This window comes from Brassica napus, chromosome C3, assembly GCF_020379485.1.
Source record: "Brassica napus cultivar Da-Ae chromosome C3, Da-Ae, whole genome shotgun sequence".
Lineage (NCBI taxonomy): Eukaryota > Viridiplantae > Streptophyta > Magnoliopsida > Brassicales > Brassicaceae > Brassica > Brassica napus.
Window position 1 is genome coordinate 3,733,506 of NC_063446.1, and position 24,728 is coordinate 3,758,233.

Sequence of the window (24,728 nt, forward strand, 5' to 3'; positions counted from 1 at the left end):
CATATGCCTTCATTTAGCTACATTACGTGCGTGAGCTACATAGAACGTTCTACAGAACTTTTTTTGCCAAGATACATAAACTGTAGCTAAAAGTCTAAACCATGCATCTAAGTGTAGTACTAACTAATAATTTACATGTTACGTACAGATATTGGTACACTCATCTTTTTAATAGTTTATAGTTGTGAAAATAAATGTGAACTGAAGTAGGTGTTTGGTCTAGTTTGTCGATAAGTGATAACGTCGAAGTCTCATTATGAGATGCGATGTTTTTTTTTTTTTGAAAAAATATGAGATGCGATGTTTTGTATAAAACTTTAGAACCAAAGCGCCTTCTCTTATACTCCATTTGTAAATATAACAACAACTTGCCACTTGGTTACTAAGCTAATCGTATCATGATCGATGCACCACATCCATGTGTCACAACTCATACACTAATATACACCCATATATATAAGCTGTGTGTATGATACACCATGAAAGCACTCATTATCAGGTTACGATGGAACATAAGGCATGCGTTTTCCATAATAAATTAATTTTCATGCATTAACCGATCGATGAATAAATAATATACATGTAAATGGGATCAGCTTATAAATTATAATACTACTTCAACTTGATTATCTTTTTTTTTTTTTCGCAGAAACTTCAACCTGTTTATCATGTCAGACTCATAACTATACTTTTTACACGAAAAAAAAAACATCCTCTTTAGTGTCCACGACACTTGTAGATTTATATGCCAGCCATTAAAAAAGCTAAACAAATATTCTTCGCAATAACTTAAAGAAAGAAAACATGCCAATGGTCATGTAGAAGAAGACATAATCTAACATATTTTTCAAAAGCAAAATCCTTGAAAGTGTCACGAAAGCACCAATTTACAAAAAGTGTGGTCCACTTCAATGCCTTTCTATCAGCCCCTTAATTCTCAGCCAATCTCTACCATAACCTCACCCTCTTTGCGATCTAACTAGAGAGAAATTGACCATGCATCCAGACTATGATAGTTCAAGTATAAAGAACATGCAACAACAAAACTACTTCCACTTAAACCACTATTACAGCAACTTAAACCCCTCAACCAATAACAATCTCAATCTTATCTCATACCCTCAAATGCAAGAACTCAATAATCTACAATCTCCGGCAAGCCACAACTCTACCACGTCCGATGAAGCAACTGAAGATGTATTCGTCATCAACGAGAGAAAGCAAAGGCGTATGGTATCCAACAGAGAATCAGCAAGAAGGTCAAGAATGAGGAAGCAAAGACACTTAGATGAGCTCCTATCCCAAGTTGCTTGGCTTCGAAGCGAGAATCACCAGATTTTAGACAAGCTTAACAAAGCCTCGGATAGCAATGATCTTGTTCTTCAAGAGAACGTGATTCTAAAAGAGGAAAACTTGGAACTTCGTCAAGTAATCACATCTATGAAGAAGCTTGGAGGAGCAGAAGGAGGAAGCACAAGTTTCCATGAAAGATATTGTTCTTCTTCCTTGGATCATGACTTGGATCAAGACTTCTCTTGTATTACAAATGATCCAAAGACTCATCATCCGTCATGAGCTGTTGTGATCGAACTTTAAGTTTCCGAGACTATATTTTTCTAGGCTGAGAATAAAGCTGAGTTCTTATGTATTTTTCACTGAGCTAGCTAGCACCGTTGAGACATTACTTTTTAACGGTTTAACTTCGTACTAAAGTTTGCGTTATCTTTTGATGAATAGTGAATTTGAATATTACTTCTATCTATTGTACTTTGTATAAACAAAAAAAAAGAAGATAACTGGAGATGATGGCTATTACTTCTTTCACTTGAAGATGATATTGGATGGTATATAATTGGTGATATAATTTTAAAGTTGTAAACAAGAAACTAAATGATAGAAATTATATTCTACACGTATATATACTTGGGAGCAAAAACAATGTATTTATGTATACGTACATAGGAAAAGAAACGAAGACACATAAGTACCACCAACTCTCTTCACGCAAGACAGAGTAGCCTTTATAAATATATCTATGATATAAAATTGGATTTGTAAAAAAATTACGTATATTTAGCATAAAGAAAATGATCAATCATCTTCTATATGCGCATTATTGCCTTTTATTTCAGCATCGTTGATAACAACTACAAGCTGGGATGCCTATGTCATGTGCAGGGCCGGCTCAATAGTGTCATGGGCTCTGGGGCAAAAAAAAATTTTAATTTCCAACTTTTGTTTTTTTAAAAAAAAAATCTGATAGATATATGTTTTTTTTCAAAATATCAGAAGTATTTTTAAAAATAAATCTATGGAAATAAAAAAAGTACTTTCATATAAAAAAAATTGGACCCCTTTTATATTTTTAATATAAAAATACATGTTTTTTTTTTAAATTGGATCCTTATCTATTAAGAAATAGGGGGACAACGGATTGGGCCCGGGGCGGTCGCACCGCTCGCCCCCCTATCTAAGCCGGCCCTGGTCATGTGAGTATACGTTTCAATCTTCAATGAGTGATTTGGACCAATAAATTAATCTTTGATATGAGTTCACTAATCCATATCAACCGCATAGTCATAGATGTAAGGTCCAGAGAAATAAGATACAGTTTGAACATGTAACAATCGTAAAAGCTCACCAAGTAGCTAACGTTCATATCAGACCGGAGACTTGTCATTATCCTCCTGGACCGTCCAATATCATCTTCAAGTGAAAGAAGTAATAGCCATCATCTCCAGTTATCTTCTTTTTTTTTTGTTTATACAAAGTACAATAGATAGAAGTAATATTCAAATTCACTATTCATCAAAAGATAACGCAAACTTTAGTACGTAGTTAAACCGTTAAAAAGTAATGTCTCAACGGTGCTAGCTAGCTCAGTGAAAAATACATAAGAACTCAGCTTTATTCTCAGCCTAGAAAAATATAGTCTCGGAAACTTAAAGTTCGATCACAACAGCTCATGACGGATGATGAGTCTTTGGATCATTTGTAATACAAGAGAAGTCTTGATCCAAGTCATGATCCAAGGAAGAAGAACAATATCTTTCATGGAAACTTGTGCTTCCTCCTTCTGCTCCTCCAAGCTTCTTCATAGATGTGATTACTTGACGAAGTTCCAAGTTTTCCTCTTTTAGAATCACGTTCTCTTGAAGAACAAGATCATTGCTATCCGAGGCTTTGTTAAGCTTGTCTAAAATCTGGTGATTCTCGCTTCGAAGCCAAGCAACTTGGAATACATCTTCAGTTGCTTCATCGGACGTGGTAGAGTTGTGGCTTGCCGGAGATTGTAGATTATTGAGTTCTTGCATTTGAGGGTATGAGATAAGATTGAGATTGTTATTGGTTGAAGGGTTTAAGTTGCTGTAATAGTGGTTTAAGTGGAAGTAGTCTTGTTGTTGCATGTTGTTTATACTTGAACTATCATAGTCTGGATGCATGGTCAATTTCTCTCTAGTTAGATCGCAAAGAGGGTGAGGTTATGGTAGAGATTGGCTGAGAATGGGCTGATAGAAAGGCATTGAAGTGGACCACACTTTTTGTAAATTGGTGCTTTCGTGACACTTTCAAGGATTTTGCTATTGAAAAATATGTTAGATTATGTCTTCTTCTACATGACCATTGGCATGTTTTCTTTCTTTAAGTTATTGCGAAGAATATTTGTTTAGCTTTTTTAATGGCTGCCATATAAATCTACAAGTGTCGTGGACACTAAAGAGGATGTTTTTTTTTTTCGTGTAAAAAGTATAGTTATGAGTCTGACATCGAAAATTATATTCATCATGCCGAAAATTCCATTATTTCTTAAGCAATATAGACATGCAGTTTAAAAGTCTCAACTTCCATATTCCCTTCACGTTAATTTGTGACTTTTACTCTTTTTTTTTTCTAAAGCCACAGCCAATATTTTTTTGTAAAGTCATTATAAGTTTAAAAGTGTTCACAGTCAAAGTCCTAAACAATCTTCACCTTCCCGCCGTCAGAAGTTTGCCTCTCTCTCTAAACAAGGTTAGATTACCATTGCAGTTGTCCCCTCTCTCTCTTTTGTGTAAGCGTTTAGATTTAATTTTCAATGAAAGCGGCTAGTGAGTATTCCAGAGTTTTTGGCGATAATCCCGAGCTAGGGTTTCGTTTCTGAGCTATATTTTTAGTGATAGGGTTGTTGGAACTTTATATCAAAGCTTAAAGCGTTTTTGTTTGGTTGGTGATTTCGTTTTGTGAGCAGGTCAGAAGATATGAAAGAGAAAAAGAATGCAGACGATAGAATCATCAACAACAATATATTGATGATATCTGATGTTGATGCGAGGGATGACGATTTCCATGCCGATGATGTGTTGCACGAGGATTTTGAGAAGCAGAAAGAAGGCAGCAGATTGAATATAAGTCGAGAGATTCAGGGAAGTGAAAGAAAATCCAAGGAAGCAAGTTGTGTTTCACCTACAAGTTCGTTACCTCCTGCTCCCCCAGTACTAGGCCTTGGGATTGGTGCTCCTCTTTTGAAACCCACTCCACGACGTGTTCCTCGCCGTATCAATGGCAACGTGTCTCAGCATGCAGAGGACCCTACCACTACCACCGATGAGACCAGTGAGAAGCTACAACTGATTAGGGTCAAGTTTCTGAGGCTTTCACACAGATTAGGGCAAACTCCACGTAACGTTGTTGTTGCTCAGTGTTTGTATTGGCTTGGATTGCCTGAGCTGTCTAGGGGAATAAGCAGTCGTGTTGGTGCCTTAATTAGTATTAATCGTGCCATTTACATGGCGGAACAGCTTGAGGCAGCTGGCGGACAGGATCCGCTTGATTTTTCTTGTACGATTATGTTGCTCGGTAAAACCGGTGTTGGCAAGAGTGCTACGATTAATTCTATTTTCGATGATGATCATCAAGTGAAGAAGATGTGTACCACCGATGCATTCCAGATGGGGACGAAGAGGGTTCAGCTTGTTGAGGGTTTTGTTCAGGGAATCAAAGTCCGGGTGATCGACACTCCAGGCCTCTCACCATCATGGTTTGATCAACACAAGAACGTGAAAACCCTCAAGTCTATTAGGGCTTTCATCAAAAAAAGCCCACCGGATGTTGTATTATATCTCGATAGGTTGGATACGCAAACGCAAAGCATAGATGACGACATGCTTCTTTTGCGCACCATTACCCATGTTCTTGGACCGTCGATATGGTCTAACGCCATCGTGGGTTTGACTCACGCCGCTTCCGCTCCACCAGATGGCGCTGCCTCTAGCTACGACATGTTTGTAACACGACGTTGTCATGCCATTCAGCTGGACATTCGCCAAGCAGCTGGAGATGTGCGGCTCGTGAACCCTCATGTGTCTTTAGTTGAGAACCACCCTGCTTGCAGAACGAACCGGGCGGGTCAGAAAGTGTTACCGAATGGCCAAGCGTGGAAGCCTCATTTGCTGTTACTCTCGTTTGCATCCAAGATTCTAGCAGAAGCAAATGCTCTTCTGAAATTACTAGATGGTGGTAATAATAATAGTCCAGCCGGAAGACCATTAGCTCGATCCAAGGCTCAACCACTGTCATTTTTTCTCTCATCTCTTCTGGAATCGAGACCGCCTCAATTGCCGTCTGATGACGAAGACCATGAATCATATCAGCTTCCTCCTCCTTTTAAGCGATTGACTGAAGCTGAGATTTCTAGGCTTAGTAAATCTCAGAAGAAGCAATATCGTGTTGAGTTTGAGCACCAGGCGGACCTAGAGATGGAAGCGGAAAAGGAGAGACGACGACCTCGTATTATTCTTCCACCTATCAGGCTAGTACCTATACCGATATGGTATGACACTAACAATCATCCTGTTCGTTCCTATCCACCTATTGAAATCTCCAACCCGTGCCTAATCGTTGGGCCAGTCCTGGTAACTCCGGGGTGGGATCATGATATTGGCTATAATGGTCTAACTACTGAAGGGGGTTGGGCTAATGTTAAAAAAAATATATATATGTCTTACGAGGGCCAAATGACAGAGAACCTCAAGAAAGGTGCAAACGTGCAGCTGGCAATGGCCAGCTTGGTTGTACATGGAGAGGAGGGTAATAGATCAACCGCCCTAGGTTTTGAGATGCAAAAAAATACTGGGGATGAATTGTCTTGCACTCTTCAAAGTCATACCGATTTTAGGAAACACAAAGCTGCGGCTGGTCTCGCTGTGACGCTCTTGGGTGATTCGGTGTCTGCGGGGGTGAAAGCAGAACGTAAGTTGATTGCTAATAAAATGTTCGGAATGGATGTGTATGGTGGTGGGGCAATGACTAGTCGAGGTGATGCTGCTTATGGGGGTAGTTTAGAAGCTCAGTGGCTTGGTAGGTTTTTTTCTACACTGGGACTTTTTGTGGTGGCTGGGCATGGGGGTCTTGCTATCGGAGGGAAAATACAGACCCAAGTGCCCATAGGACGTTCATCTGGTCTAACTGCTTGTGCTAATCTGAACAGCAGAGGGGCAGCGCAAGTAAGCATCCGGGCAAACATCTTTGAACAGCTCGAACATGCTATGGCTATACTTGTTCCTCTGTTTAAGAAGCTACTTAGTTATTATTCTCCTTGTTCATCTGGTCTAACTGCTTGTGCTAATCTGAATAGCAGAGGGGCAGCGCAAGTAAGCATCCGGTCAAACATCTTTGAACAGCTCGAACATGCTATGGCCGCATTTGTTCCTCTGTTTAAGAAGCTACTTAGTTATTATTCTCCTTGTTCATCTGGTCTAACTGCTTGTGCTAATCTGAACAGCAGAGGGGCAAACATCCCGACAAACATCTTTGAACAGCTCGAACATGCTATGCCCGCACTTGTTCCTCTGCTTAAGAAGCTACTTAGAGCAGGGTTATTGAAGTTACTTATGAAGAGTATTTAATGTTTTTAAGATCAAAAATAAAAAGAATTAGCTATTTATTGAAAAACCGTTTAGTGAAAGGTGAGAGGTTTTTTCTCTCTAGGTGACCCCCCTGTGGGCTTAAGAATTTGCACTCTTCCGCACTTTTCCGTGTTCCTTTTATATAATTAATGACTGATTTGTTAAGGATTTTGCTGTATGTAGTTGATAATATCCATTGGGTTTGTCAATGATGCTCTTTATGATTTAGTCACCACTGTTAAGCTGATGAATTCTCTCAAAAGATACGTTGAGTGTTATAAAATCCATATGAATTTAGCCGCCAGAGTGGCATAATACATATTCTTCTTGAGCCCATAAAATGGATCTCACTCATTCACCGAAGCCAGAAGTGTGACAAAGTTATCAGACCACCAGAAAATGTAGTCTTGTGTAGCACAAACTTATATACCATGCAAGCAAATCAAAGATATCTCCGGATGCATATAATACTGGCATTATCATCAACAATGAACTTGAAGGTAGTTGAGTTTCTACGATTTAACCACAAAATTAAACAAGTTTAAGAACTAGCGAATATCTAAGTGCGAAACGAATGTGAATATTATTGTGACGGATTCGAGATATCAAGTGAAAGTGGATAAAAAGTGATTGCCTTTTGCCAAATTTTCCATAGATAATTTCTCAGAGCCATGTATGTATCATTCTTTTGATCTTAGGACACTTGAAAACCTTCTAACTGATAATCAATATGACTTTTGTGTGTCCCATTGTATCTTCTTAATATATAGATCAACCAATGAAGTAAATACTGATTAAAGAAATAGTGAAAGAATTAGTATATAACAATGACCAAGGGGTCTTAACAAGCTATTTCAAATCCAATATGTATACATAAAGATTACAACTCACTCTTAATAGTTTTCTATGACTTTGGATGACAATCAATAATGAGCACCACACATTGTAATTGCAATGCAACACCACCAGCTAATACTACAGTCCTGAGCCAGCTATCATCACTAGTAAGGGGTGATGCATTATAGTGTGACTGCCTTGGTGGTGTGCAATTCTTCTCCACATGAGAGACATTAATAATCTACTCCCTCTCTTTATTAAGTTTAGCTGCTTCTTCTTCCACCAGTCTTTGCTCTGTTTGAAGACTCTTGCGAGTTTCTTCAATGGATGATATAGAGTCTTCTAGTTCCTCCTTTCTTGATCTCAGTTTCTCAAGGTCTCCAACGTCCAGCCCACATAACAGAAGACGTGACTGATATACAGAATCTACGCTTGCAGAGAAAATGTCCACCATACCTTGAGGAATACCACCGGTAGTGATTGTCCGGTGTCCAAAAATCAGTACTGCTGCAAAGCAATCGCGTTCACATCATACTGCTGCAAAGCAATCTTTCCAACTGCCCGAATTGATTCCCTTGCAATTTCAATATCAACGTTTGCAGCATACTCGCACAGTTCCGTCACTGAGTGGAAAGAAAATCACGAAACAATCACATTAAAGAGCCAAAAACAAACCGCTTTCTCATTCCAGATTCCATACAATATGAAACAATACCAATTTCGTAAGTGTTTGCTTTCATTTGCAATAGCAGTCAACATCTCAAGCTTCAACTTTTTGACATATAAGGGTTCATTGTACTGGCAGCAGAAATGCTTATAATCTGAAGCAAAGATGAATGGCGCACGGACAACCAAAAGATGAAGGTGGCTCAAGATTGCATACGACTGCTCCGGACTTCCAGAACTAACGAGAGTCAGAAGTGGAGATTTAATACGCTCATATACCTAAACAAGATCATTTGGTATCAGTGAGACAGCATGGCTAACGCTGAAAAAACTTATCAATATTTCCAGAGGTGATGACTTTGTTTTGCTAGAAACTAGAATCTGATTTTCCAAGCTTTTTTTTTTTTGACAACGTAACCAAAGTAATTCACTGCTCACCTTTTAGACACTACGGAAACTATTTCCACAAACGTATCATCATAAAATCCCACACAAATTTTATTCCTTGAGGAAACGTTTTCCATGATTAAGAATAAGGAGGTGGACTTGTACCTGTTGATGGAGAGCGTCAACTGCAGAAACACTTGGACTGTTGCCAAGACAACAGCACCATTGGCATGAAGAGGTCTGTCTTCTAAGAGATTCATAATGTCAAAATTATCATTACTATCTGACGGCAGGTACTTTACTGCCAACTCAAGTATAAGACATTGCGGCCATTCATTGATCCTGCAAAGAAAAACACCACTTTGCTTCTCCCTTTTTAGTTACGACTACAAGAACAAGGAAAGGAGGAGCTAAAGCACATACCTGTTGAAGAAATAATATATAAATGGTTTGCTAAGCAAAGATTCCTTCTCCTCAGAGTGGCTTGCTTCTAAACTCCAAATTTCTTGAAGTGCAGCCAGGCAATTGGCAACTACCTGCCAGCATATATTATATCAAAAAGTTACTAATCATACAAAAAAAAAAAAAAAAGGGAGGGTCTATGACCAAGTGCATTGAACAGAATTAACCTGGGCATCTGAATCATGAAGCATCAAACTTTTCAAAGTTGCAGGAAACTCAGCATCGATGCATGTCGAGGTCGAGATATGATAAAGCTTCAGTAATCCAGTTACAGCAATTGTTAGCTGTTATTGTCCTTGAGCCCACTCTCCAAGCAGATACTCAACACTGTAAGGAACACAAACTCGTCAGAAGCAAGCCAGCCCACGGATCATAGGGTCCTCATCTTTGCAATCGCTTTGGAGAAAATAGATCGTCCGGATTACCCTTGGCATAAAGGTAAATGATAACACATCTTCTTGAGCACATGACCATTTCTCCAAATACAGACGAGACGTCAATGCCGCTTTGAATCATCGACTCCTTCTTCAGATATGTCACTTGGCTTTTCCTGGAATATTACAGATTATAGTTTCAGTTACAGGCTTCGTTTGACTTAATCGAGATCAGTTTATCGCACATACACATCGATCGGATATCTGAAACTAGATCAATTGTGATCGAATCGTAAAACCGATCGCTGATTCTTATCTAATGAATGGAGGGAAGCAAGGTGAAGCTAAGCTATGTTGATCGATAACGCGCCGAAGCAGCTGGAGGAGGCAACGTTGATATGGTTGCGGTTGAGATGTGATTAGGATTTTTTACGCCCGCCGGAGCAGAAACCACAAGATCAAGATGTCACCCGATTTTGGTTCACTGGTGGAGTCTCGTGCATCGAGAGGTGGGAGAAGATGCCAACGACCCGATTTGCTTTATTGGATTTTGTTTATTGTATATCAACCAGCAACACCAATGGTTCTGGATTTATGAATCCACTGTAAAAGAAACTCGACTAAAATTACTTATGAGCACCGGAAGTAGCACGGAGAAGGAACGAAACACAAGATCCTGGGTTACAAATTCGAAGTCACAGATAATTCCTCAGAGAGTATAATTGAATGCAGAGCATGAGAAATTTGTCTTTAAACCGTGGAAATTCACAAAAACAAATTTTGACTAGATAAGGGATGCTTGTTAATTACTTATAACTTTTTGGCTCTAAATGAAACGAAACATTATTTCGTCTCCTTCTGATCAGAATCATAAAAACTTAAGCACAAAGAACTTAAAACCTTAAGCACATAGTTTTTTTTTGGTGTAATAAGCACATAGTTATTAAAACCTTAAGCACAAAGAAGGAACGAGCTTAAGGTAAATCGACGAGGAACAGAACGACGCCAACCAGAACTAAGAAGGAGATTGGGTTTACGTAATAGAATGATCTTGCACGGCGGTTGTAACGGTGCGGCGAGGGCGAGCTCGGGTAGGTTTGGAAGCGGGTCTCTATCTTCGTCGGTTTCTTGTCGCTCCAGGAGAGTGCCGGAAACTTGTTGCTCGGTTGGAAGGACAAAGCTTCTGGTAGACTGTTGCGCTTGTTTCTCCACGGGAAGAGCATGGGGCGGTCGGAGGGAGGAGGTAGAGCGGGGGAGGGAGGACTGCACGGGGGTGCCGGAGGCCAGCGTGGGGGTGCCGGAGGACTGTGGGGGAGGGGGAGTGGGAGAGGGACAGTGACAGGGAGGGTGAGAGGGCGAATCATTGTTGCCATTTTGAGAAACTCTAGGATTTTTGATCGCTCTCTGTTTTTTGTAAGATGCTCTGAGTTTTGTCTCTGTGGAGAAGGAGAGTGAGAGAGTGTGATATATGCGTGTCCATGTCACGTGCAAGTTTTCCTCCTCTGCAAGCTGATGATATTTTACCGATTTGCCATCAAACTGTCGTTTGCGAGATCTGTTCGTCTGTGCTCGGCAACAAAGGAAAGGGGGCGATGGATTGACGCCACGTGTTTCTCTTTCCAAACTTCTAACAAATTAACGGTGATAAGGCAAACTTAGTAAAGTTAAATCAGCCGTAGTGAATAAACGTTTGTGCACACGGCGTGAGCGGTTATTACTTCCGTTATACTCTATTAAAGGCTACTACTATAGAGTCTAGAGGCGAGACCCACTACCACACGTGTGAGAGTATACCATGTAAGTCGTATTTTATTCACTATCTGACAAAACTAAACGTTCTCGCAAAATCAAAACCAAAGCATTAATGTTTGCCTCTCTCTCTTCTCCAACAATTATTCATTTTTCAAACATAAATTTATAAGAAAATATTCCTGTAAATCAAATTTGATTTACAGGCCGTCGTACGGCCGGCGCGTGAGCGTCCGTGCCGTCGTCGGGACCTTTGTTTCTGGTGAATAATGATCGCATGTGTTCCTCCTCGCCGCTTCTCATCACCGATAGCCTTGTCGGAGCTATGAAGTTTGTCTCCTTCCTTTTCGGTCGCGAGTAGTTTGGAGTAAAGACGCGTCGGTGTTGTGTTCCAGGGCGTGGAGGTTTCGGCTCTTTTACGCAAGTGGTTGTGGTCCGAGCGATGGAGGCTCTCTCAGCTCCTTCGACGTCGGTTTAGGTACCCGTCGTGGCTCCTGTTACGATAAAGGAGAACGGTCGGCTGCAGTTTCCGCGTCGCCATACTCTTCGGTTGACGGCGGCTCTGTGTTGTTTTTTATGTTCGGTTTTATATGCGGTTTCTCGTTCTGTGCCTTAGGCTCGTACGGTTTGGTTCCGACGAGGTAGAGGCGCAGATGGAAAGGGTCCATGGTGTAAGCGATGAAGTGGTAGTCGGTTGAGTAGAGAAGCTCTTCGACGGTGTTTTAAGATGGTTTCACGCGAAGTCTTCTTCTCGGTGTTGGCGTTGATTAGTGGTGGAGGAGATCTCGCAGGTGCGATTGAATCACTCTGATTAAGGAATCACCTGAGTCGAGACGTTTGCGGTGAAGAAGTGTTGGAGTGGTTGGCCTCCGGAGAGTTCTGGCGGTACGGAGGAGAGTTGCATGCGGCGGCAGCACTCTTCGTTTCTAGGGTTTTCAATGTTTGGGCCTTTGGACCGTATTTCGAGTGTGTTTGGGCTGGTGGTCCGGTTGTATGTGGGCTTCACCCCTTTTGTATCTTTGCTGGGCTCGGCCCGTTTCATTAATAAAATTGACGGAAAAAAAAAAGCATTAATGTTTCTTTTTTGATATATCCGTATTTTTCTTTGTATCAAAAGAAAAAAAAAAAAGCAAATGTCCAGATATTTTATTTGGTTAGCTGTGACCGGATGTATACGGATATGACCTCGTCTAGGAAATGCACCAATCCACATTTTCTTTTGACATCAGATGTAGTGTACCGTGTTCTAATCAATTTTTTTTTCTTGGGAAATGTTATTGATTAATGCAACGCTAAGCTTTTGTTTTTGCATTCCGTTGTTCATAGTTGCACAAAAAGATTAGTGTAGTCGATTCTTTTTTCCTTAGCTTTTGTAACTAATGTATTACAGTGTCTATTAATAAAAACATAGCTACATCAACAACTTTCTAGGATAGCTCTGTAGGGATAGCGTCAGGTTCGAGATCTTAAAGTCGTGTCACCGCCGCAATTTTTTTCTTAATTTCTGACTAAAACGATGTCGTTTTAGTTTATGATAGGAATTGCACAGCCCATATAACACGAGCCCGTCTCTAAACCCAATTACTTATAACTTTTTGGCTCTAACGAAGACGAAACGACATGTTTAATTTTTTTTTTTTTACTGAACTTCTACATAGGTTTAATGTTTGTGGCAAAAACAAATTACAAACCAAAGCATTAATGTTTTTTTTTATTTGTAAATTTTATTTTTGTTCTACTGAATATAACTCAATTCAGATTAAAAAGGTTTATTCAACAAACCATAAAATAAATAATTTAATCGAATAAGCCTTAAAGTCTTTTATTCTACGCAAAACACAAAACTTTGATTACATTATTGTTTTATTGTCCCTTTTTTCTTTGGATAAAAAAAAAGAAAGCAAATGTCCAGATTTTCTCATGTAAACCACAAATACCACGTGTCTTTAATTTTCTCGTGTTCCACCATGCAATGAAGCATAACTTGAACCTGGCCTTGCTACAAAGTCTCCAGTACTGAACCATACAACTTAACATTTTTAATGTATTAGACATGTTTCTTTGCTAACCAATTAAATTAATCACATTTCAATATACAAGAGCATCATATACGGGGAACAGGAACTGTTTATTTAGTGGTCACCATACACTATACTTTTCATATGTGCGTTTCATCAAGACCGAACTTTATGAGAAACAAAACAAAAAGAGTGTGAAAAACACCTAAACGGCGATTAGGTTACCGGTCTTTCCGCCGCTAGTGTGGCCTCACGCCGGCTAGCGAGAAGCTAACCCTCCTTTTTCAGCCATGTCGATCCCCAACCCCTCTCCGTCGGCAAGCCACCCAATCGATCCAGGGGAGATTAGTCCGGTCAGAGTCTCGAGCCGCGAGAACCAACTTCTCAACCGTGAAATAGAGATGAAGCTCCAGTCCCCTCCTCTCCAGACAACGATTCCAGCCAGCCAAGGTCCCGTCTTATGCGGCGAGGTTTAAATCTTCTTTGCGGAATCTTCGTAAGATATCAAATCCATCCTTTCTGGAAGACGGGACTCCAGTTGTTCAAGCCCCGGAATCTGTTCTGCTCAAGACGTCTGAGATTTGGAAGGACCATTTGGTGGCGCACTTCCATGGTCGTCGTCCCTCAGTAAACAAGATCATTGCAGATCTAAACCCAGTTTGGGGGAAGTTCGGCAATATTACAGTCCGAACGGTATCTGACACTTGTGTTCTCATCTTCATCCCCTCTGTTCAGACCAGAGAATGGGTTCTTCAGGTCGGTTATTGGCAAGCGGATAGATGCGCCTTTTCGGTGTATCTATGGACTGCAAATGGAAATCTAGCAGCACAAGAACTTCTCTTTGCTCCGACATGGGTGGTCCTAAAGAATGTTCCCCCACAGTTGTACTCACTCGACGGTATAAGTGTGGTCGCAAGTGGTGTAGGAGAACCTCTACATACGGAGAAATCTCGCTTGGACCCCTATCACCTTGGAGACACCAAAGTTAAAGTTGAAATTGATCTATCAAAAACCCCTCCAGCAGTGGTTGAAGTAAGAGACTCACAAGGGAACTCGGTTCGGATAGATGTGGAATATCCGAGTTTACCCCCTAAGTGTATAAACTGCGGCAAGTTTGGTCATCTCTTGAACAGATGTAATAAACCCAAGTTGAAGATTCCTCAGAAGCAGAAGGAAGAGTCAGTGATCAGTGTCGTCAAAACTAAAGATGATCTGGTCGTGCCAATTCAGAGTACTGAAGGTGGAGTAGAAACACCAGTGGAAGTCTGTAAAGATGATATGAAGAGAGCTCGATCAAGATCTCGAAGAAGGTCCCGCTCCAGAGCTAAAGCTAAAGCGAGGGCTTTGAGTTCTCCACCTGAAAATAAGGCCCTTACCGACCTTGACACGCTTCAACTGGAAGAAAAAGACTCGAGTATGGAGGCAGTTATCAAAGGAAAGGAAAAGGAGGGGATTTTGAGGACAGATTCTGCTGTACCCGATGATGATTCAGGTAAAGGGTCTACCTCAGCTGGTGTTTTGGTCGACGATTTGGAAGAAGGTGAGATCAGTGAAGATTCAGTAGACTCTGACGATCAGAAAGAGGATAATATAATCAAGACAGATGAAAATATGAAGAAAGATGAGGAATCTTTGTGGATCACTAAACATTCCAAGAACTATAGGCGTGCTATAAGGTAGTTTCAGTATTGGAAAGTTAATGGTAAGGTTGGTCCTCCTCCTAAATCGGCGAAGCTTCTCGATCGAGATAACTACTCGGTTGAGGATTTGGTGCTCTGATTTTGCTCTGCGTTCTAAAAAACTTGTAAATATGAAGTTCTTTAGCTGGAATATTAGAGGTCTTAATGGAGTTGTCGTCAGAGAGTGGTACGGAGTTGGTTGCAGAGTCTTGGAACTTCGGTCGGGGCTTTGATAGAAACTCATGTTCAGGAGGAAAATTTTAATAATGTTCTAGGAGCAATCGCTCCAGGGTGGAGGGTTGATAATAATTACTCGGAGTCAGGAGGAGGAAGAATATGGCTTCTTTGGAAACCGTCTGTGTCTGTGGTGGTTTACGTGAAGACTGATCAGTTCATCCTCTGTGGTGTTTTAGACCCAGCTTCAGGTACAACTTGTACAGTAGCTTTCGTTTATGCTCATAACACTGAAGTAGAGCACCGCGAACTATGGAGGGACCTTATTACTATATCCAGAACCTCTATTGTTGCGACCTCTCCTTTGTTAGTGTTGGGAGACTTCAATCAAATAGTGACAGCAGCTGAGCATTTTTCCATGGTTCCCTACGATTTGCCTATAAGGGGTATGGAAGAGTTTCGGAACTGTCTGGAAGATACTGGTTTGTCGGACATGGAAATTAGAGGTACTTTCTTCTCATGGTCAAATAGGCGTCCTGAAGATCCCATTTTGCGCAAACTTGATAGAGTCCTTTGCTGCGAAAGGTGGAGGGAGAGATACCTAGAGTCTGTAAGTATGTTTGAACCACCAGGAGACTCTGATCATTGCCCGGTGGTGGTGAACCTTTCTTCGATTTCTCAGAGTCGAAAGTGCAGTTTTAAGTACTTCTCCTTCCTCTCTTCACACCCGAGTTTCTTCTCTGAGTTGTCAAAGACGTGGGAGGATCCTATCCCGGTTGGTTCGAGATTATTTTCCTTGGGCCAGAGGTTGAAAAAAGCTAAGGCTACATGTAGGAGGATAAACAAACAAGGCTTTGGTAACATTCAGCAACGGGCGAGTGAAGCTCTCAGCGCTCTGAAGGATATTCAGCTTCAACTATTGTCGGATCCTTCTGATTCTCTGTTCCGTATGGAATTTGTTGCACGAAGAAAGTGGCTGTTCTTTGAGGCAGCTCAAGAGATCTTCTTTAACAGGAAATCAAGGATTAGGTGGTTGGATTGTGGGGATACAAACTCTAAGTTCTTCTATAAGGCGGTGGTGGCTCATAAGGTCAGGAATGCGATATCTTATTTGCTGAATGCAGGCGGTCTTAGAGTGTTTAACCAAACCCAAATTAAGGATATGGTGGTGGCGTATTTCCAGAATCTTTTGGGTTCTGAGGATGTCACGTTGTTGGGTATTTCGGTTGAAGAGCTGAGGTCCCTAATACCGTATAGATGCCCTCAGAATATAGCAAAGAAACTCACCAGCTTACCTTCAGATGAAGAGGTCAAGTCTACTCTCTTTGTTATGCCAAAGAATAAGGCTCCTGATCCCGACGGATATTCAGCGGAGTTTTTCTGGGAGGCTTGGGAGATTGTAGGAAAAGATTTGACTGACGCAGTTAAAGAGTTCTTCGTAGCTGGTCGTATGTTGAGACAATTTAACACGACAGCTATTTCTCTCATCCCTAAGATAGTAGGAGCGGATCAGCTGCATCTGTTTAGGCCTATCTCACTTTGCTCCACGGTTTACAAGGTCATGGCTAGGCTTCTGAAGAAGAAGTTGAAGCTGTGTGTGGCGGAAATAGTGCAGAGAAATCAAGTTGGTTTTGTCCAAGATCGACTGTTGTGTGAGAATGTGCTATTGGCTACTGAATTAGTGAGGGATTTTAATGATCAGGGACCTACAACTAGAGGCTGCCTCAAGATAGATATCTCTAAAGCTTACGATAACCTCAGCTGGGATTTTCTTTTAAGTGTTTTGAAGGCAATAGAGTTCCCAGAGGTTTTTATTGGTTGGATAAAGGAGTGTGTCACCACGCCTGCTTATAGTATTGTGATTAATGGAGAACTACATGGTTTCTTCCTGGGCAAGAAAGGGCTTCGTCAAGGAGACCCAATCTCGTCTCTACTGTTTGTGATAGCTATGGATGTGCTCTCGAAGTTGTTGGATAAAAGAGCTATAGAGGGGAGGTTTGGGATTCACCCAGAGTGCGATGCGCCAATGATCACACACTTGAGCTTCGCTGACGATGTCCTAATTTTCTTTGATGGTACTGCTAGTTCTCTAAGAGGAATACTGGATATCCTAGATGAGTTTAGATTGATGTCGGGTCTGAAGATCAACCGCCAAAAATCAGAGCTTCTTCTAGATGGAGGGTCAGCTACTAGATGTCGCCTTATGGCTAATGATCTCGGAATAGCTCAAGGTGCTCTCCCGGAGTACCCCTTTCACCAAAAAAGATGACTAGAACCAATTTCCAACCGCTGATAGACAAGATTGCAGCGAGATTTAACTCATGGACAGTAAAGCACCTATCCTTTGCCGGTAGGTTCCAGCTAATACAAGCTGTCATTTATTCCACTATATCTTTCTGGGCGTCTATGTTTGTGATTCCTGCAGATTGTATAACTATTCTTGAGCGTATGTGTAATGCGTTCCTCTGGAGTGGTGCTCCAAACTCGGCTAGAAGTGCTAAGATTGCTTGGGAATCAGTATGCACCCCTAAAGATGCGGGAGGTCTGGGTTTGAAGCGTCTCGCAGATTGGAATAGAATTATGGGATTGAAATTGATTTGGCTAATCTTCACAGCTGGGGGTTCGTTGTGGGTCTCGTGGGTGAGGAGAAATTTGATTGCGAATGATAACTTCTGGAGTTTAAATCCTTCACGCAAAGGTAGCTGGGTTTGGAGATCCATTTGCAAGCTACAACCCATAGCGCGACCTATGGTGTATTGTGAAGTTGGATCAGGGATAACTGCGAGATTCTGGCATGACAACTGGACTTCGTTGGGTCCTCTAATTGAGCTGGTGGGAGAGAGGGGACCTCAAGTCACAGGTTTAAGCATTGATGCAGTTGTTGCAGATGCCTTAACTAGTGAGGGATGGTGGTTGGACAGGAGCAGGAGTAGGAATTCTATTATCACGTTTTTGAAGAGCTGTCTACCAAATGCTCAGGAGATTCTACAATCTGAAGCGGATGATACGTGTCTGGTACCCTGAGCCTGAGCGTGGTAATGGTTCTTTCTCAGCTACAATTACTTGGAGAGCACTTCATCAGGCGCCTACAGAGGTGTTCTGGCATAAAGCTATATGGTTCACAGGTAGGATTCCGAAGCATGCTTTTATTGCTTGGATTGCAGCGAGGAATAGAATGGTAACACGAGATAAACTCATCCGTTGGGGCCTCTCGGTACCACCGGCGTGTGTCCTCTGTTCGGGGAATTAGGAAAGCAGACATCATTTGTTTTTTGAATGCACATATAGTTCTCAGGTGTGGAGCTTTTTTCTATCACGTTTGAATCTAGTGCCTCTGCAGGATTTTGAAGGTGTTTTGAGATGGCTGATCATGCCAACAAGAGACAAAAATGTTGCGCTGATCATCAAGCTACTCTTCCAGGCAGTGGTCTATCTTTTGTGGAAGGAGAGAAACAAGAGAATTCATACTTCAGTTCAGAAACAACCGGGCATAATTATCTCTGAGATAAAGCAGCTAATCAGACTCAGACTTGATCCACTGGCTCGTAGGCAAGCTGTTCCTCCTGGACAATCATCAGTGCTAGCTACGTGGCTTTCTTTCTTTTGAATGACCAAGCTATCGTTTGTTCTTTTGGGTCACCCTATTATAATCCTTTATTATTTGCTCTTTTTCTTTCGTGTTGTTTTGTTTCGTGTGTTGTTCTGAGTTTTATGGTTTGCAACCTTATGAGTTTGATTAATAAAAGTAATCATTAAAAAAAAAAAAAAGACCGAATTTTATGATTTACGGATTAAAGAAATATTAAGTTTTACAAGCAAAATTGTGTGGATATATCTCAACCAGATGTTATGCCAATATATATTTTTGATGTAGTGCTTGCAAGAAGTAATAAAACATCAGTCCAAATTTTCAGAAGAAAGTTACTCCAGCAAACACATTTTAATACCAGTAAGTTACTAGAAAAAGATCAATAATGTAATATATTTTAGCCAACCGAAAAGGTAGTATGTTTCTTTGAACGAGTTTTTAAAAAGGGTGTATCACGAAGACTTTCTCATCCTCAAATCTCTTAAAAACACAAAGAGTTATAAGAACAACTTTTCTTATTAGCTTTAGAAACTACTCAAAACTAAAGCTGTCAATATGTTTCTCTCAGATCATATGGAACACCTCTCCATTAGACCTATATTTATATGAAAAACAATTTCCTTTAACATGTGGGATATGGAAAACACAAACCTAACCTAAATAGAAACTTCATTTTCCTATTTCTAGGTTTCCTTATTGTGTTTATCTTAACATATTAAACATCTAATAATATGTTAAGTTTCCACAAGTTTGGAATTATCCAACACATCCTAATACTCTCGTCCACACAGTTCTGATGGAATTCAGTTTATTAATGCTAATATAATAGCACTTATTTGTTTAACAACTCAAACTCACGTATGAAAACCATGACATCATTTATTACATCTAAGACCATTTGAAAAGTTGATACCATGCATCAAACCTCAATAAATCAATCATATTTTTCACTATCCGACATTAGCATTCAAAAAAGAATAATTTTGTAACCATGAAGATTTTGACCGTGAAACCTCTTGCAATAAATTTCCAACTCAATCAGAGCAGACAGTGAATTGGTTTCATACCAAAATGAGTAATGGTTTACGAGATATACTATTTACAAGTCAGACAACCTACAATGCATTCGAGCTGGTTCTAAATAAGCAAAATAATTATTTTCTCAAGGATTGTGTACCTCGAACACATATGAAAATCAAGAGATCATTCATTACATCTAAACAACACTAGGTCAGCCAGATTCTTCACCATCCGACACATATGCATTCAAAAAAGGATATCTTTGAAACCATGAAAAGTACTTTAACCGTGAAACCATTTGCTATTGATTCTCAACTTAACCAGAAAACGCGGCGAATTGGTTTCATCCAAAAAAGTAATGGTTTACACGAATGATTGTAAGCAAAATTTTGTATGGAAATGATGAGTGGTAAAAACACTGATGTTAACAGAATGTTTTTTTTTCTTAAACTTGCAGAATTTAATAAACGTTGAAGTTTGGTAGTTGATAGAACATCATTCTCAATATACAAAAATCTGGTACATATACTCTCTAAGAAATGAAATCAGTGTTGATGCAATTGTAAGTTGTTTAAAACGTAGCTGTTACTTTGATATTTAATGATACATTATGTTTCAATAGGAATACATATTTAATTAAACATAGGTATTGCTGTTTAAATAAAAAGAATTATAAAAAATACTGAATTTAATTGAAACTATATGTTAATTTAAATAAAGTCAGTAACAATGTATTGTAATTAATTTCAAAACATTAGGGCACCTAAACGAGAACCTTATATTTTAATAGTATTGATGTAGTGGCGTGCCACAGTATAGAAAAATGAAGCCCTCGCTTACAGCAGCAAAAAAAAAATTTAAGATCAAAAGCATATAATCTATTAATTTAGAGGCATAATATAACTATAGAAACTTGAGTTTATACATGAAAACACTGATAATTAGGATTACAAAGTTGGATTTATTATGTAAAAACATGAATTTCCTAAGTAACAAACAATTTAGATAAATTATAGTTGTTAAAGAATTAGAGTAATTATATATTGGTGATTTTAATTTTTAATTTATTTTTGGAATATTGAAATTTTGAAGTTCAAAACTTTATTTTTATTTAATTATGACAAAAACATTGAGTAATTTCATTATCTTATCTTTAAAAATAGTCAAAAAATTGAATGATAAATACTTGAATGATATTTTTTACAAAAGGAAATGTTTTATAATTAATATTTTTGGAAGTTAAATTATTAATATGTTTATACTCTATAGTACGTAGTATTACTATTTTTTTGAAGATTTTTTTTATATGATTTGCTTCGGGCATCCATAAACGTTCGCACGGTTCTATATTGATGAATGATATATTTTATTTATATGTTGTATTTTTAGCTCCTGATAACTTGAAAATCAACGTAATTAGAGATTAGTTTCCTTTTCTCTTCTCAATATACTTTTTACTAGGTGTGTTACCCGCACTTGCGTAATTAATAATTTTACAAAAAATTATAAATAAATATATTATTAAATCAAGAAACATTAAAATCAATTATTGTTTGTTTTTTAAAATATTTCATATTTAATAGAATATTTTTTTATGTACAATAATTTGCTCATTTTAATCTATACTATTATTTGCGAAGTAAGTTTTCGCTCTCACATTAAAAGTTATAGCTGTTAATATCGTTTATACCCTTAACGAATAAATTATAAAAATTAGTCATAAATAAAAATGAATTTTAAATTTTAAATTTACTTCGCAAATAATAGTATAGATAATTTGCTCACTTTAATAAAATATATTTTACTTAAACAAAATTGAAAACATTTAAATATACGTAAAATAAAATACAAAAAATTATATTGATTTTAAAAAAATTATCATGATAATATCGTTTATTTTATAAGATTTTATGTAAATCTATTTATCATCGAATATTTTATGTAAATCTATTTTATGTAAGTCTATTTTACGTAAAATATTAAATTACATTATTATCGGATAACAACAGAAAATATATAAGAATTTTTTATTTTATTTTTAAAATACATTTGATGTTTATATAACTTTTATTAAATCAATTTTAATGATTATCTGATTTAATAAATTTAAAGTTTGTTTTTATTTATAACTAATTTTTATAATTTATTTATTAAAGATATAAACGATATTAACCGCTCTAACTTTTAATTATTTTTTGTAACTTATATGCTTTTTATTTTACTAAATCAGTTTCATGTTTTATTGTTTTTGATTGGTAAATAAACAATGCTGGAGCTCCTAAAAGGTTTACATCATAATTACGAAAGATTTATTGTTTTTCCATAAGCCATTTTTCTGCTACAACCTCATCCTCTTGCTAAACACATGAACGTACATATTCTAAAGATATGGACCAGTTTTTTTCTAATCAACCAAAGATATGGCCTTGTATGAATTAAATTTCTCTAGCCTTTTTTTTTAATGCTCTAGTGAGACTTACTGTGCACAAGTATAATAACCCTACATGATTGCAGGAAGTCAGGAACGATATTTTTGTATTCTTGCTGAGCACCAGAGTTGGAGGACTTGGTATCGACGGTTGCTGACACAAGTCATTTTCTATGAAAGAGATTGGAATCTCACCTTATAATTACAAGCAATGGACAGAGCTCATCGTCTAGGTCAAACAAAAGATGTAAGTGATTCTCTGTCGTCTCTTCTTCCAATCTCTAATTCCTTTGTTGTTTCATTTTTATAACAAAAACTTTCATGGTAGTGAACGAGCATCTGCCAGTGGCAATATATATGATTATAATCCTGCACAGCGCAAGTCAGAAAAACACAGTTCAAACACAATCATGCAACGTCACTGCCGCTACAGATCCAAGGGCGAACTCAGCGCGTACTTCGCACGTCCCAACCGCATTCGCGTCGTCGTCGGGGAAACCATGCAGATATGGGAAGACATCATGGCCGTTGAGACTGGATCGCCGATCAAGTTTCCGGAGTCTTGAAACCTCCTGTAGGATCAGTTGCGAGAGTCACGTTAGTGAAGGTGAAATAGAACGTCACAGACAGGTGAAGGAGATTATGGAAGTGGTTTAAGAATAAGTCTCTTGCTCCAGTGATTGATGAGATCCGTGTTGGAGAAAACTTCTCTCCGGTGAGAGCAAAGGGTTCCTCGATTGCATCGGTTGCGTATTTTAAAGATCTTGGAAACGTTGAGGTGCCAATATTTAGTGTCCAATATAGGGTTTGGTCGATTGATGCCAACTTTTTAAATAGTAATGTAGTTGAAAAATATATTTGTCTTACAACAAACATTTCACAAAGCCAGATGCCAGAACATCAGCATAGGAAGAAAAAAGGCATGCGGTTTTGAATCAATACGAGACCACTAGCCGGAAACGCAACAATATCAAGACCTAGACAATAGGGAACAAAGCTGAAATGTTGCTAGAGTCACAAAAGCAGTAGTGATCAAGCTACTCGGGAACTCCATTCGTCTGAAAAAATTAGATATCCTAGAGGAGAAGGGCACATGATCTAGATGTTGAAGTCCATATGTCCTCATCATGTTCGGAACAGAATCCAAAGGTCCAAGTGGGACCAAATCTTCAACAAAAGGAGATATCACATAAATATCTCTATGAACGCAACAAAGTACATCTGTCTCTGGGTAATATTTGAACAACCTATTGCAGTTATCATGAAAAAAAAGATTTCCTTGCTTAGAAACCGCCACTGGCCTAGTCCAAAACCATAAAGGGAAACAGCCGTTGTAACGGTGCTCGCAAGGGAATAAACGTATGGTATACATCACGCTCCATGCTTCTTCTTGTGGTGCATGCATGCACCATATCTTCACATTCCAATGATGATTACTAAAATAGGTTGCGGCTAAGGCCAGCCGGTTTTCAAGGTTTGCTACTTGGCATGAAGTTCCTAATGTTCCCAGCGGTAGTGTAAGGTCACGCCACTCTTCTGTGTGAAGATTCAAAGCTAAAAGTTTGTACCGAGGAATTACTTCTACCCAGTAGATGGACCCATTCACACATGTCGACTTCCTTCTAAACCCTAACACATAAGGAGGTGGACTCAGTCTCCTCCATCTCCCAATGTTAACATCAAGAATCTCGCAACGATGAATCTCCAAATCATCGTGAAAACATATCCTCACTATCTTATATCTCTCAGTGATATTGTCTTTACCGAATCCCATCCTCCAACGTCTAGGGAAGATCTCAAATCGAGGATCTAAGAAATCAAAATCATGACGTGATATCATTGTCTCTGGACCGGAAGAGAATCTAAGAAACACTCCAGTGGAAGGGTTGAAAACTTTGACCCAACCAGGTACGGGGATGCAGACAAGACTGTCACATGACAGTGACGGACGAGAGGCGGCGACATTGCTGTGTAAGTAGACCATCTCTAACTCTTCGTCCCTGTGTAATTCATGTTGGATTAGGTTTCGGTCTACTGCCACTATGATTTTCAGTTTCGTTTGAATATTCACCAGACGCCTACCCTCTGCGAACCTCTTCGACTCCAGTATTGATCTCCATTGTTTTGAGACGGTTTTGAATTTTAGGATGGATTTCAATGGCAGACGAAGGAAGATCTCTTCTAGTACCTCGGGAACTAAGTACATGGGACTAGGGTTTATGTTGGAGTTTGTGATGAAAACAAAAGTGTTGAATTTGCTGTAAGAATAAGAACTGTGAGAAAGAGTTTGAATAAATCGTATATTGGTCTGATCGTTTTTGGATCTAAAGAGCTTACATATATGTCTAGTAAATCGTATATTAACATAGTTCTTCTAGGAAAGTTTCTTGTAGTAGCAAAAAACAAAACTAGTAAAATTGACTCAAACTAATTAATTGCATAATAATATATATTTATTTAT

The 24,728-nt window shown here is 39.0% G+C and overlaps 5 protein-coding genes and 1 long non-coding RNA gene across 6 annotated transcripts; 2 read left to right on the plus strand and 4 right to left on the minus strand.

Moving 5' to 3' along the window:
- The first annotated feature begins 691 nt into the window (after nt 1–691).
- On the plus strand, nt 692–1,749 carry LOC106443130 (basic leucine zipper 43-like). The gene has a single exon (XM_013884726.3). The coding sequence runs from the start codon at nt 997–999 to the stop codon at nt 1,573–1,575; it is 579 nt and encodes a 192-aa protein (XP_013740180.1). The 5' UTR covers nt 692–996; the 3' UTR covers nt 1,576–1,749.
- A 1,022-nt stretch (nt 1,750–2,771) lies between these two features.
- On the minus strand, nt 2,772–4,070 carry BNAC03G07240D. The gene has a single exon (XM_013883281.3). It carries the CDS (start codon nt 3,441–3,443, stop codon nt 2,964–2,966), a length of 480 nt encoding a protein of 159 aa, XP_013738735.1. The 5' UTR covers nt 3,444–4,070; the 3' UTR covers nt 2,772–2,963.
- An 11-nt stretch (nt 4,071–4,081) lies between these two features.
- Nucleotides 4,082–7,482, plus strand: LOC106441466 (translocase of chloroplast 120, chloroplastic-like). The gene has a single exon (XM_013883280.3). It carries the CDS (start codon nt 4,239–4,241, stop codon nt 6,882–6,884), a length of 2,646 nt encoding a protein of 881 aa, XP_013738734.1. The 5' UTR covers nt 4,082–4,238; the 3' UTR covers nt 6,885–7,482.
- A 252-nt stretch (nt 7,483–7,734) lies between these two features.
- LOC106443129 lies at nt 7,735–10,392 on the minus strand. The gene is made up of 5 exons (XR_002656673.2): nt 9,404–10,392; nt 9,198–9,310; nt 8,940–9,116; nt 8,437–8,666; nt 7,735–8,344 (listed from the first exon to the last, which is right to left on the minus strand). It is a non-coding gene; the product is annotated as an uncharacterized LOC106443129 (long non-coding RNA).
- Nucleotides 10,393–10,584: 192 nt separating this feature from the next.
- LOC106441465 (leucine-rich repeat extensin-like protein 6) lies at nt 10,585–10,983 on the minus strand. The gene has a single exon (XM_013883279.1). The coding sequence runs from the start codon at nt 10,981–10,983 to the stop codon at nt 10,585–10,587; it is 399 nt and encodes a 132-aa protein (XP_013738733.1).
- Nucleotides 10,984–21,946: 10,963 nt separating this feature from the next.
- LOC106441463 (F-box/LRR-repeat protein At2g43260-like) lies at nt 21,947–24,693 on the minus strand. The gene has a single exon (XM_048751975.1). The coding sequence runs from the start codon at nt 24,471–24,473 to the stop codon at nt 23,238–23,240; it is 1,236 nt and encodes a 411-aa protein (XP_048607932.1). The 5' UTR covers nt 24,474–24,693; the 3' UTR covers nt 21,947–23,237.
- Nucleotides 24,694–24,728: the final 35 nt, after the last annotated feature.

What these genes read in the sequence shown, in the direction of transcription:
- LOC106443130 (XM_013884726.3), top strand. Translation starts at nt 997, where the DNA reads ATGCATCCAGACTATGATAGTTCAAGTATAAAGAACATGCAACAACAA.
- BNAC03G07240D (XM_013883281.3), bottom strand. Translation starts at nt 3,443, where the DNA reads ATGCATCCAGACTATGATAGTTCAAGTATAAACAACATGCAACAACAA.
- LOC106441466 (XM_013883280.3), top strand. Translation starts at nt 4,239, where the DNA reads ATGAAAGAGAAAAAGAATGCAGACGATAGAATCATCAACAACAATATA.
- LOC106441465 (XM_013883279.1), bottom strand. Translation starts at nt 10,983, where the DNA reads ATGGCAACAATGATTCGCCCTCTCACCCTCCCTGTCACTGTCCCTCTC.
- LOC106441463 (XM_048751975.1), bottom strand. Translation starts at nt 24,473, where the DNA reads ATGTACTTAGTTCCCGAGGTACTAGAAGAGATCTTCCTTCGTCTGCCA.